The sequence below is a fragment of the Cornus florida genome, unplaced genomic scaffold (assembly GCF_030987335.1).
Source record: "Cornus florida cultivar Cherokee Brave unplaced genomic scaffold, ASM3098733v1 CherokeeBrave_3.0.0_Hap2_Chr03, whole genome shotgun sequence".
In the NCBI taxonomy this organism is placed as follows: Eukaryota; Viridiplantae; Streptophyta; class Magnoliopsida; order Cornales; family Cornaceae; genus Cornus; species Cornus florida.
In genome coordinates, this window is record NW_026775573.1 from 15,427,478 (window position 1) to 15,442,009 (window position 14,532).

At 32.8% G+C, this 14,532-nt stretch overlaps 2 protein-coding genes across 3 annotated transcripts; both read right to left on the reverse strand.

Annotated features, from left to right (window-relative positions):
• Positions 1 to 685: 685 nt before the first annotated feature.
• On the reverse strand, positions 686 to 5,287 carry LOC132299648 (folate-binding protein 1). The gene is made up of 5 exons (XM_059796398.1): positions 5,134 to 5,287; positions 2,687 to 3,045; positions 2,190 to 2,243; positions 1,696 to 2,018; positions 686 to 1,065 (listed from the first exon to the last, which is right to left on the reverse strand). The coding sequence occupies exons 1-5, from the start codon at positions 5,207 to 5,209 to the stop codon at positions 939 to 941; spliced, it is 939 nt and encodes a 312-aa protein (XP_059652381.1). The 5' UTR covers positions 5,210 to 5,287; the 3' UTR covers positions 686 to 938.
• A 4,191-nt stretch (positions 5,288 to 9,478) lies between these two features.
• On the reverse strand, positions 9,479 to 12,235 carry LOC132299649 (dormancy-associated protein homolog 3-like). 2 transcript variants are annotated; one of them, XM_059796401.1, is made up of 3 exons: positions 12,045 to 12,235; positions 11,486 to 11,653; positions 9,479 to 9,825 (listed from the first exon to the last, which is right to left on the reverse strand). In XM_059796401.1, the coding sequence occupies exons 1-3, from the start codon at positions 12,157 to 12,159 to the stop codon at positions 9,722 to 9,724; spliced, it is 387 nt and encodes a 128-aa protein (XP_059652384.1). In that variant the 5' UTR covers positions 12,160 to 12,235; the 3' UTR covers positions 9,479 to 9,721. The 2 variants fall into 2 exon arrangements, with proteins under 2 accessions (XP_059652384.1, XP_059652383.1); XM_059796400.1 differs by having other exon boundaries at positions 9,479 to 9,854.
• Between the last annotated feature and the right edge of the window lie 2,297 nt (positions 12,236 to 14,532).

Genomic DNA, 14,532 nt, shown 5'->3' on the forward strand with positions numbered 1-14,532 from the left:
AATCATCTCTGCAACAATTTGTTTCTTTCACACCGATTCTCAGCGTGATCATATCCGATGGTTCTTAGGCTTTCCTCATTTTTTTCACAGATAGTAGGAAATTCAAGATTATAAAATTTAAATTCAGAACTAGTTTCAAATTTAACCAAGGCTGCACTTGGTATATGGGAAAGTAAGTCCCAGAAAGATCATAAACCATTTTCACCCACTAACCACTTACCCATACCACCTCCCCTTGTTACCCTAGAACCACCATTACTGCATTTACATCATAGAAAGAGTTCTTTACTTGTTACAAAACTTTCACATCACTTCCGGGAATACGAATATTGGCTTGGTTTTATTATTGGAACCTACTTTATAGGGTAGCAGACTCTACACAAACTACCCTATACCAAAGCAAATTCTCCAATGGTACAGTACATCATAATCCATGAATGAGCTTTTCTGATACCTACTGCCACAAAAATTAGCCCACAGCACTAGCTCATTCAGCTGATATACCAGTTTGAGGGACTCCATGAAGAACAGAGACAGTTCAAAGCTATAATTGAGGACTACATACTAACTATGAAAATCGACGTAGAGGCCCTATTTGGCCTCATGTAGCTTTCGAGGGATGCGTTCCCCTATTGAACGCCTTTTTTATACAATCTTACTTATAAAAAAAATATGAATATAGACGTAGAGACAGTGAATCCATCATTTATCATCTTAGGAACTTTGCTGTCATTTCTGTTGTCAAAAATGTGAAAAACAGAAACCCTACCTGCTGTAACGTAATTCAAAGCTACAATTAAGAACCAACATCTTGCAAAGCCAACTATAGCATATCATTTACTTGGCAGGAAAGAAAACCAAGGATGTGAATTGTAGCAATATCTGCACGAATAATTTGTAATAAACAGGTGAAAATATGTTCACAGACAAAACCGCATCTATCTTCTACCTACCTTCCTAGGTCCTTGATTAACTTGAAACTTCTGGTTCATCTTCGCTTCCATATTCCTTGCAGTGCGTTGAATAGCAGCTATCTTCTGGCGCTGATTATGGCTCTTCCTTTTACTGCACGCTCCAACAAGTTTACACAAGTAAATATATGCTACTGCAAACACAATGATGACAATGATAAACTACATTTATTCAGGAGAGTTGTAGCCTCTTCTATGTGGAAAACATTAATAGAAGTATTAACAGAGAGATAATCCTGATATAAGAGATGGCAGAACCATAAATGATAAAGCCTCGTTTCCATTTGGCCAAACCGAGATGAACATTCTACAGCTAACAACAAAAGCCACGAAAACCAGAAGTATCGAAGCTGAAAGCAAGTCAGAGACAGAAGGCGGCAGATAAGCACATCCAGAGAATAACTGAAGCTGAAAGCAGGTCATGATGGTTACTATGAGCAAGCTAGTCATCAGTGTTTGGGATGCCAATAATCTATACAATTAGAAGTTTCTCAAGCACAGTGTAAAAACATTTTTTTTAAAAAAATTATATTTTGTTGACACAAAATAATAGAATTTTAGTTTCACAAAACTCTGCAAGCTGGGAAAATAGACCAAAGGTTGAGTTGATGAAACATGAAGGAAGAAAACAAGGTTCAGGAAGAAGCATGAAAATCCAGAAATTCAGCAAATAAATTTTACAAACTATGAGAATATAGAAGTGACAATAAGAGAATAATCTAACCTTGCAAACAGAAGTCCTGCAGTTAGAACCATTCCACCTACTGCCCAGGAAACTCTTTCATTAAATGGCATTTCCCTCAGCCACTGCTGAAAATCTTCCAAAACTCCCGAGTTATCAGCTTTCTGTTGCATCCCAGATTGCGAGGCACTCCATGAATCAGCAATGGAATCTAGACTGGTCTTCCCACCATAGCAAGATGTTTCTTCAATCTCATTAGGTGGTGTAACAGAAAAACCTGCAACTCGGCAAAGCTCTGTGCCATTAGAGATCCATTCGGAGGCTCTACCACAGACAAAGTCACCTACTCCACATGGTGCTAGAACCTGAAATGTAACATCTAATCAGAGAATGGAGTCCGTTAAGTATTGATGAAGAAAACTATTGTACTCAATTCAGAAAATGTAGACGATCTTCATAAAATCATTAGTATCCAAAGAAAACACCAAGGGAGGTAGGACAATTGATTTATGAGTCCAAATTAAGGAATGTAATACCTGTAAGATAGTAAGTAATACATCAATTGCAACCCCAGAAACATCGTTTTTTTCCTACTCAAAAATTCAGGAAAATAAAATAACATTGATTATCTACACAAAAAGGATATCTCAACGTTATCAAAATATGAATATATTGATGTATATATTCCCAAATCTCGTAAATAATTGATTCCCTATCCAAAATAAGAGCCTTAAAATACTTATCAAATAAATAAATAAGAACCTTAAAACCTTATTGGAGAACAACCTTATTGGAGAACAACAGAATCATCCATAACTTAACTGTTCTCTCTATCTCCGAGAGAAGTTTCAGTGCCGAAGTATACCATTAAGCATGGACATCATAATCTAACTAGAATACTTTATATAGCACAATCTTCAATATGAGTAAATATAATGGCATCTAATGTTTCCCTTGCATATGTACCAACCGAACCATCCTCATAATCCTTTAATGGAATCCCAAATTTATAAGAACTCGAATTACCACAAACCTGTGTCATTGCATCCATAGCGAAGTATGCACTAGAGCAGGCTTGGTATATTCGATCACAAAAACTAGCACATATGACAGGGGGACCAGGCTGTACACCAACATGTGGATCACATATGGAGCATTCCAACAACTCCCACAATTGCAAGCACTCTTGGCTTGCTTCCCCTGTTAAAGCTAGCTTCCTAATGGATACAAAAGCAGGATGAGTCTGGGTTACATCACAGCATGTCTTCCTGCGGAATACCCTACAAAGGGTCAAATCTCTGGGTCCCTTCCTCACTTTTCTTGGGGGTTTCCCTTCATCTGGGAATGGGGGAAAACGGCCACCCTGAGAAATGCAAACTCCACTAGATTTTCCTGCATTGAAATAGACTCAAAGCATTTTATATGCCATAGAATATAACCAATCAGATTTTTAATTAGAAAATTAATTATTATTCCATTGCAATATCAGCTGAATAAAAATTATTACAAACTCTGATGATTCAACCATTTAAAATACCTTTTCCTTTCCTCTATGTAGGATAAAAAAAGAAAATAAAATTCATACATATAAAAGAACCCCCAAGTGGGTTGAATTACAGTCCTGCTTCCCATAGTGCTTTAATTCAGTGTTCAGCGACCCTAAATAAGCACTTGCATTTGTGCATAGAGGTAAAATTTTATGGAAGAATGAAAATGGTAGGACATGGCAGCTAATGTGGTAATGGTGATTGTCATAGTAATGTGATGGTATAATTTCATTCAGTGTTCAGCGACCCTAAAGCTTTCTTGTAATGGAAAGAAAATAAATTGACGATATTAATATGGATTTTTTCTCTTTAGAATGCCATTCTTCTCTCTATATTCTCCTCTCCCCTTTTCACTGTTCTTCTCTTTCTTTCTTTTCTTCGCCTCTTCTACCTTTTTCTTTCTCATCTCTTCTTCTCATTCCCTTGTTGTATTTCCTCCTACATCAACCAATATCAAAGCATCTCATTGTTGCTTCTCAGCAAGAAGGTTACCAGCACTATCTTGTTAGATGAAGGAACCTTCCAAATACAAATTCTGCGTGGAATACAAAGGATGATTTTAGTTGCATTAATCTTCAAATTTTGGAGCAGTACCACCACCAGAACTCTACAAGTATGGGATTTTTTTATTAGCCAAGAAGAATTGATGGGATCAACATGCAACCCACATTCCATGTATGCACACACCCATGTTGGGTGTAGACACAAGTAATAAATTTTAGAAATTCATTTCATATTTATTTGTATTTTTAGGGAATTAATCATTTGATACTTATCTATCTTTTGATTTATTTGGCATCTATCTTCATCAATTTTATTGCTTTGGGTTTGCCTTGTATAATTAAATCTAGAAGGAGAATGGCTTTCGCTAGAAAAGATTGGAAAAAGAGAATTCATGTGGCCAACCTCGTTGGTAAGGTATAAGGCCTTTATGTAATGAGAAGAAATTCTTCATCATCCTTTCCTTTACCGCAAGCAAATGGGGACGGGCAATAAGAAGAAATTATTTGAAGAAATTAAAACAACTACAGATTTTCTCTTCAAAATCTGTTTCTCTCTCTCAATTCTCTTCTCCCCTCACCTCATTCTCTTATGTTTCTCTTCTTCTCTCACTTCCTACATCAGACAGTGGCTATGAGAGAACTATGATAGCAGTGGAAATGACAATAGCAATGGTGAAAGTCGCAGTGGTAGTAGCAGAAGCAAAGCATGGTGATGCTAAAGGTCGTGGTCTAGAGACAGCGAAGAAACAGTGTCTTGTGCCTCCCAAGATGGATTTTAACAAGAGAATAACACCCTCCAACTCCTTCCCTCGAATCTCTCAAGGAATTTCACAATTCCCTTTCCCTAATCACTCAAGTGCAAAAATTCAAAATAACTTATTCCTAAATCCCACTTAAACATGTGAATAAAACAGGAAATGCTTGTTACGCACAAATATATTTATAAAAGACAATATGACTAATCACTAACTTCTCTTTCCTTCACTCCATATGATTGAGTTCTTATCATACCTTTAGGAGTAAATAAAATAATCTTACCTTTAGGAGTGGTTTGAATTTTAAAATGAATTAATTGAGTTTATTATTGATTAAGAGTTGATTAAGAGTTATTTCACTCTGATTGTGGGAAGTCTCTTATGAATAAAAGTGTAGATTCAGATTGTGAGTTACTAAAAAGAGGGTCTTTTCCCCTAAATGTGAAATTTTACTTCATTTATTGCGTTTCTTATTCCAGGCCGCATCAGTTATACAATAATATATACACATACACAGAAATACATTTCCTGTATGAAAAAATAGATTGAATTGAGAAATAATTGAATCAGCAAAATGAACACATAAGCTCAAGAACACGAAAACCCTAATCAAGATACATAATATATATGTAATTATATATATATATATAGAGAGAGAGAGAGAGAGAGTTGTACCAGAGGCATATGGAACTAGAAGAATGAAGGATGTGAACAATAGTAGCAGAATGAGAGCATGGTTAACCAATCTCATCGTCCTCTCCGGACTCGCAAACGTTTGCTTCCGAAAACCAGTTGACCCGTGGGTTGAACTTGAACCCCTCCCTGTGATCTTGCCACGTCACCATTTAATTGACTCAGTACATAGTAGAAATGAAAATAAAAACTTTTTTCCTCTACTATTTTTTTTTTATTTTTTTATTTTTGTTCATTAATCCCGTCACAAAACTAAAGGACATGAATGCTCCTTTCTTTGAATGTAAAATATTTTTTAAAATATTTTTTTATTTTTTGTTATTTGATTGTCATAAAATATTTATAAAGAAAAAAAATATTAAAATTTAACAAAAATAATTTATTCATTAATTTTCGATAAGTTATTTTACAAGCGCCGTCTGATGGACTTGACCTCAACTTTAAGCCAAACATCCACAAAGTAAAAATAAAAGATTATTTTACTTAAAAAAATAAAAATATTTTTAAAAAAAAATATTTTACGTAGAAACTAAAGGAGTCGAAATGTGAAAATAAAATTTACACGATGTTGCTTTTCAGACTGCCTAATAAGTATTTTGAATTTAAAATTAAAAGATATTTAGTAAAAATTTTGTACTTAAAAATAAGATTTTTTTTTTTTGAAATAATACCCATCACAAATTTTATTGTGAGCTTTCTTCGCTTTATTATAATTTATACCACACAACTTTTCGTAGATAAGAGTTCTGCCAAATTTTAGTTGATTTAATTAAGTGTATTTTTTTCTCTGTTTTTTTTTCTCCTATATTTATTTATTTATTTTTTTTCCCTCTTTCTGTTTGGTTAAGTGTATTTTAATACATCAATTGACTTAAATTTTAACCCTTCAATGTTTTTTGTTTTTTGAATTCAAATGCATATATCAATTATCGAATAACATGTGATTTTTTATTTTATCCACTTTGGATATGGCCCACCGATTTACTCGTTGGACTTTGGAGTTTAGTAAGCCCAAGATGTAGGGTTCGAGTCCTGCTAGGTGTTCTTTGTGACTAGCCTTCGCTACCTCTGCAGTGACTTACCCTGCCTAGAGAGGTGTCCTTTCGGGTCCTCAAAAATTAGTCGGGTTGTTGAGAGGCCTTAAGAATTCGTGTCATTTAATTCAAAAAAAATGTGATTTTTTATTTATTTACGTGACGTGTGCTATAAAATAAAAATAAATTATAAGCGTAAGAGCCTGGGGGTTCTTATCGCATCTAGATTTGGATGGAAAATGTCTTAGACATACAAAAGATAGTATCCAACATTATCTAAACGCTTTAAGATTTTGAGTCACTAAAAAAAACAAAAAAAGCTTATAATGTGGTCATTCGAGTAATATTTTTCTGTCATTTTGTCGATCCACACCCTGGTTTAATCGGATATTGACCATATTAAGTTGTGTGCTAGTTTGATGGGATAGTAATGGTTTGAGTAATGAATATGAGAGTGATTTACAATCAAAATGTTTTCTTATTAATTTCAATTAAGGATGAGTTTAATTTAAAACTTGTTTAGAATCTAAATGAGTCAAACAAACCAAAATCAAACTCAATGAGCCATCTGGACTTCGACATGAATTTAATTGAACTTGAATGGTCATTTGCTTAACTTTGACTCAATTGAAGGCACATTTGTTAACCACCATTGACGGGCTTCATTTGGATTGAGGAAATTAGAAAGAAAAGAAATGTAGGGATAACATAATTCATGTTTTGGTTAAAAAATGGGATAGGAAATTAAAGAAATAATTGCTTAAACCCTTTTCACTGTCCTTTTGAAAAGTGGATGATTTAATATGATAAATTTCTTTTTTTCTTCAATTTTTCAAAAAAGAGTAATGATTTTTTTTCTTTCAATAAAAGTAAAGGTTCATTTTCTTCTTGTTCACACTATACTATTATTTTTTTTTCTTTTTTTTTTCTTCCATAACTAAATTACGAGTATTATTTATTTCCACCACACTAATTCAAAAAAACCTAAGTTACTAAAGAGTGCAATTTTAATATTTATATATCCTCTATTATCATGTTAACCATGATCTTTCTAAAAGTTTAAGAAAATTAAAGCAATTTTAGTTTTCATGTCTTCGAAGTTGTAATGCACTCTCCCAGAAAAAATTATTACATAGTCCCGCTAATCACAATTCGTCACATAAATAAATGTTTCATTCCATTTACTTTATGTGTGAGCTTTATCATTGGCGGGACTAATGGTCTCGTATAATTTTTTTTAGTTTACCTATTATAATTTTAAGAATAATAATAGGGGAACTGAATAATGATTCCTGAATTCTTACGAACGTGATCTCAGTACACATCAACTTATTTAAACCTATTTTAAGAGTAAAAATTTAATATCTTCTCTCCCCTCACGTGCACGTTGTTTGGGGTCTTTCAGTATCTTTAACTTCTTGCTGCAACTGTGTATATCATATTCTTAAGGCTGAATCCGAGCACTCAACTGCGACGAGAGATATCGTCTTGGCTTCCATTGCAAGAGACGATTATTATACCCATAAATTACAAAGAATAAGGTCCTTTAATTCGATTTCCTTTTTAGTTGGTTGGATTCAAGGGTTGCACGAACTTGATCTTGAATCACCGTAGAATTTGGATGAAGAACGATACAATTTGATGTGCTTGTTGTTCTTCATCTTCAGAGAGGATTTATTGAATTTGGTGAAGAACAACACGACTTTGGATGTGCTTGGTGTTCTTCGCCTTCAGGTTTACCCTCTGGATTTTTGATTCTCTCAATTTCTGGACCTTCTGGATTTCTGAATCTCTGGATTTTTATACTTTGAATTTTCTGATTCCTTCAATTTCTGGACCTTCTGAATTTCTGAGTTTCTGGATTTCTGGATTCTGAATTTGTGTCTGAATTTCTGGACTTCTGAATTCTGAATTTGTGTTTGAATTTCTAGACTTTTGAATTTTGAATTTGTGTCATTTGTTGAATTTGAGAAAGAACGGCATGTCTTTGGATGTGCTTCTTGTTCTTCGTCTTCAGAGAAGAGAGAATGTGTTGAATTTGGTGAAAAACGGCACGACTTTGGATATGTTTGGTATTCTTCGCCTTCAAGTTTGCCCTCGAAATTTCTGAGTCTCTAGATTTCTGGACTCTCAATTTTTGTCCTCTCCTTCTTCCTCCAGGCCTCTATTTATAGGCTTCTTGGGTTGATAGGATAATGACACGTGTCATCTCCTAATAAAAATAAAATTATAACTAGGCCGGTTGTATTATGATAATTATCCTTAAAAATAATTATTCCAAATATATTTTACTAAGAATAATTATCTGTTTATTTAACCATTTGGGCTGGGCTAATTAAATAATTTAAGTGAACCAAACTTGAGCCAATTAAATAACTTAATTAAACATTATGTCTATATTTAATAGATCCATTTATCAAAATTAAAGCCCACTAAAATTTTAGTGTCTACAAACGCCACGTCCACCACTTCAAATCAATTCCTTTTAATCGCTATAATTTTTCCGTTTTAAACTTTTTCCAAAAAAAACCTCAATAACAACAATTAATCTCTATTGTATTTTTTTTTTTTTCCTTTTATCAACATCCAACTTTATTAATAGATTGCCAATTAAGATTAGATTTCTAATGGCAAAATCAATAGCGTCAAGCCTTCAGATGGATTGTTTGGGCTTCCAAAGCAAGAGACTGCGCTTCAACGTCTTCCATTGCAAGAGATTTTGTTTCCACCTGAACAACATTCTTCTCATGCTCCTCGCGGTGGATCTTGAAAATTTGATAACAATTTGTGAGGTTGAAGACGCACTATTGAAGATGAATGGTGGACGACCCACAGCCCACGTGAGGTGACATAGGATATTGAATTCTCACAGTAAAGAACGGCTAAAAAATTCTGACCTGGCTTGGCCACATCAGATTTACTGAATTTTTTATAATAATCGATAATAATTATTGGATTGCTCTATCATTACTCTAATTTGAATTAATAAATTACTTTCCTAAACACCATTTCACGGTAAAAAATGATAGGGTTACCCAATGATTTTCTCGAACAAATCTCAAATCTTTTTGTTCATCTCATCTTTTTAAACAATTTTCAAAGAATAATTATTTAACACGTAATAAGTATGGCCAACCTCTTCAAATTCGGTGGTAATTCAATAATTCTTTTTTAGTTTCCAGTATACCAAACAAAAAATTTAAAGTTTTAGTACACTATTCACCACCACCCTACTCCACAGCCGACTTGTTTCCTTTGTCCAGCTTTTTCACACACGCACAGGCACACAAAAATATCAAAATCTCTGTATATAGAGAACAAAATGCATTACAAACTCTACATGCTTACAACTCATAACCAGCCTCACAGAGATTAGGTTTCCGTTGTATAAGAGTTACACACACACACACCTATTTACACACAGCTGCATATAACTACAACATTACATTCACTTTAATTCTTGACTAAGAACATCAGGCAGAGTTCCCAGAAACGCCGCCATTTCTGGCTATCCGATACCTGGATTATCTCAAATCTCACACGTCGTGAGGAGGAGGAGGGCTCCTGGGTCCAACTCTACTTGCTTTCTGGTACGCATCCGATGTAGACCTCCGACGAAACCGGTAGGGTTCTTTCCCTCCTGATCAACATAACCGACCATGTTCACGTCTGTTAGCCATCAACAAAAAATTCACCCATCAAAACTCACACATGCATTACATATATTATATTGCTGTATGAACGTGGACCGATACACGTTAACCAACCCCCATAACATGTATAAATCAATACACAATTGGAGATGCAAATTCTAAGATTTCATTTGGATTGAAGTCTACTAAAGATCAGTAGAACATAAAAGCATGTTTTGGCATTGAACTTTCCTCCAAAAAAAAATAAAAATATCTATTTTTTGAAGATGAAACTTTCCATCAATACCTAGCTACACAAGAGAATCCCAAGTCAAAGTTTGATTTTTTGTCCAATTTAAGCTAGCTTAGTATACTCGATTAACAAGGACATACGGTATTAGGTAATAATCGTTAAAACTATTTGTTTGGCAATGAGGAAATTTAAATCTGTCAATGAAGTTAACAGGCCAACCAATTCCCAGAGTAGGTAGGAAATTTGAAAAAGTGTATTAATTCTTGGTTTTATATGTGAATATAAAAATTCGAGATTTAATAAATAAATTTCTTATTAATATTTTATAACCCAACTTTCATCACACCTCAAAGGTGGAAACTACAACATTAATTTATCCACTTGACAATTCATGATGTGAACAAATATATATATATATATATATATATATATATATATATATATATTCCTCGCCAAATTGAGCTGCTTGTACACAATACCAATCCAAGTAAATGCATACAAATAATACTATATGATAAATTGATAACCCTCTAATTAAGCAAGTTAGCCTAATATAGAAATAGTACTTTTAACACTCAGAGAAAAACAATACATATTATGGCTAAATATAAAGGAAATCACATGCATGATAACCCTCTAACTCTAAAAAGGCAATACTTAAAAAAAAGAGTGTGTGTGTATATATATATATAAAATAAAAAAATAAAAAACATCCCATGTTCCCTCCACCCCTCTTCCTTTCTTTCTACAGAATAAAGCATTCACTTTTTACCTTTAGGTGACAAAGGTATAGGAAATATACAGACTAGCTAGGAATCCAATATGAAATCAAGTAAAAATTAGTGAAATTCTAATTTTGGATCCACAATATTTATGCAGTTTGATAAGGTGACATGAACCCACCACAATTATATATAGAGAGATGATAAGCCTTCCGATCTTAATTACAGACTCTTTCTACGAATATAACGTGGTTCTACATGTTGAAACTCTTAAAAAAAATTCCGTAAACATTTTTTTCTCTTCGACTTATTTTCAACCACGTTATATTCGGAGGAGGAATCGACAATTGACGTAGGAAGACCTATCATTACTCTTATATATATCATCACAAAAATTTATGATAAATTCCTAATCAAATCATGTATACATATGTATATGTGTGTGTGTTGTGCATGTGTCTGTGTCTGAAGAGTGAACAAACTAATGAATGTCATTTTCTACCTCCACTATATTGCACTCCCATTATCTATTAAGAAGTTGATAAACTTTCTCAATTTAATCATGTTTCCAACCAAACAAACATCCCGGTTCCACTTTATTTGGAAAATCATTTGGGACAATTATGTGGTCATATTTGCCCATAAAAACAACAAACAAAAACAAAAAATTAATACTCCAATAACAAGTCTTACCGCCAAAAGGAGAAACCGGAGGGGAGGAGCTAGCCGGCGAAATCGGAGGCGATCCGTTCGGATTCCCCTGAGGTTTCACTATCGTGATGCTCCTCGTAACCCTAATCCTCTCCGCCGCCGCATCATCACCGTATGATCTAACCATCACACCCTCTGCCTCTGGAATTTCTGTTCAAAAAAACCAATCAAACGGTTAACCAATTAACGATCCGTGTTAAATATACGAAAGTTTAGTGGATCTGATTCATTTTAAACCGTCTGATTTCAATTCGATTCATTCTTTCAACATTAACCACCATTGACTGTGAATTCATGAACGATTGATGGATTTGAATCTAAAATTGTGTTTTCGAAAATCCAAATACATAACATTTTCAATAAATAAACAATTCAATTCTCAATTTCAATTATAACAACAATTACGAATATATATAACAAAAAAATTACACTGATTTAATTCATTTGGTTAAAATTTTAATTCTATATTACACTACCTATTATATATTTATACATGTGTATATATACAAATGCGTGTTCATATATAGAGCTATCGGCGTACCCTTGCCGGAGCTCGATCGGAAGCTAAAGGTGGGGTACTTTCGGAGCTTGCCGAGGCCGTTTTCCGGCCGAGGTCCGGCAACGGTGTCATCCCACAACTGGTCGAGTAAACTCATGGCTTATTTTAGCAGAACGTCGTAAACTTTAAAACCTAAACTCCGGCGATGGAGGAGTGTGTAATGTTTCTTCTATGGAGTGGCGGGTGATATTTAATGACAGGCCGGCGTTAAAGGTCGAACAAGTGCGAGAAAGTGAGAGCGTTTTGAACCGTTGGATTAGATCTGTAGATCGGAAATGACGTGGAGGTTATATTGGTAAACACTTTAAGATAAGATCGACATTAGTGGTGCCACGTGGCGTGTCACGTCATGGGACACTGTCAAAATTTGAAGGTCCAGAATACCCCTGACTTTATCTATATGTGAGTAATTGGGCTCAAAGTTTATTCTAATTACACATTTTTACCGAACAACTACAAACCCAAGATTTAAAAAAAAAAAAAAGAAATGAATAACATTTAAAAGTAATTCAAAAGGTGACATTCTTTTTTAAAGTTGGATTTATTTTTTTATTTCACTCTTTTTAGGACCTGTTTGACAACCTCAGTTAATTTGTGTTTTTACTTTAATTCAAAATAAAAGTAATATTTTTATTATTAAAATGTGTTCAATACTATTTAGAAACTTGTTTAGTAACATAAATTTGTTACAAGATTTTTAAAAGTAAAAACATGAAAGTATATTTAGTAAAATGTGTTACAAGTTTGAAAATTTGAATGGTTTAGTTAATTTATTTATTTTTATTTTTTTTATTTTTTTATTTATATATTTTTTATTTTATGAACAATGCTTTGTAAATAAAAGTATCATTTTGATGCTTCCGATTTTAGCCTTAATTTTGGAAGCGCTTCGGTACTATTCAAAAGCACAACAAATATTACCAAACATGCTTCGTGTTTTTACTTTGCTACAGTACACTAAAAAAAGTAAAAAAAAAATACAAAGCAAAAGCACTAGCCAAACAGACCCTTAAAAAATGTGTTTTTGCTCTCTCGAAGAGATGGGCATATAAGTTGATTTAGTTTAGTAGCTCTATTTTTCTTTTTCATTTTAATAAAAAATCAATCCATTCACTAGTTATTTTGAACTTTAGAATAATTTAAAAACTTCACTTAATCATCTACAAAGTACAAAGCAAGTCCATCATTTAAATTCAAATATAAATTAAAAAAAGTATTTTCGAAAACTTTATCATTTAAGTTAGTTCGTACAGAGTTAAGCAACATTATTATCATATTCAAGGGTTTACTCTTTTTCTTCATCTATGTTTTTTTGCTCAAACTTCATTTACATTTTACTAACCTTATAAACTTCATTATTTTTTTCTTCTGGGAGTTAACTGAATTTTACGGAAAAGAAAATAAATATATCTCTGAATAAATAATAAAAAATAAAAACAATACAAAGAATGAAATATAAGAGCCCGGTTTTGCTCTACTAATCAGGATACAATTTACAAGAACACTGCATTGGCCATGTTTTAAATTTTTTTCATTGTCATTTAATCGAAGATCAGTTTAAGTTGTAATCTGGTTGAGTTTTGGACTTGACCAATTTTACTCGGTGCATTTGGTTTTTGAAGTGTACCGTGTATTCCGAGGTGAATTAGTCTCATCTGTAAAATGTGGAAATACCTCTTCTATGAAAAAAATAAAATAAAAATAAAGACATTTATTTTTTGTACAATGAAGAGAGGGATGGATTAAATTTAATGACAATTTACAAAGGAAAATTGTTCCTTTTTTTTTTTAATTATAGTAAAGATAAACAATAGTAGACGAATTAATTACAAATCATTTTGTATCTCTTTATTGATAAAGATATATTTGAATAATTCAAGTAAAAAAAAAAAAAAAAAAAAAGAATAAAGAGTGAATTTTTAAAAACAGAGTAATAGATATAGAATATTACCTAGTTTTTTTTTTTACTTTATTGTGGTTTATCCTTGACTTTTTTCAACAGTTAGTAGGATTTTTTTTAGCTGCGACCCAAATTTTTTTTTTTTTTTTTACTGAATCGTAATTGGTTTGCTTAATTTTGGATGAGTGAGATGCGACTGACAGAGTATTTTTATTTGGTTGAAAATGACATTTTTGTTAGGTAAGAAAAGTGGTTAAGTATTTTAGAATATATCACCATGAATAATTCTTCTATAAAAACTCCCTTAAAGCGTAGCAATCAATTATTAATTTCTTGTCCCCCAATCTCTTTCTCTCCCGTGGTGACTTGGCATAGTGAAGCCTCCTCCCACTTGCACAAAAAATAAATAAATAAGTTATAAATAAATAATAATAGTAAATTTATATTTGTTCTAGCCACTTATGACACTTCACATTAGTTGTATTTTAAGTTAGCATATTTTGAGCAAATAAAATAATGCACAAATTATCATTGTCATTATTAAAGTAATCTCATTGTTAAAAAAATAAA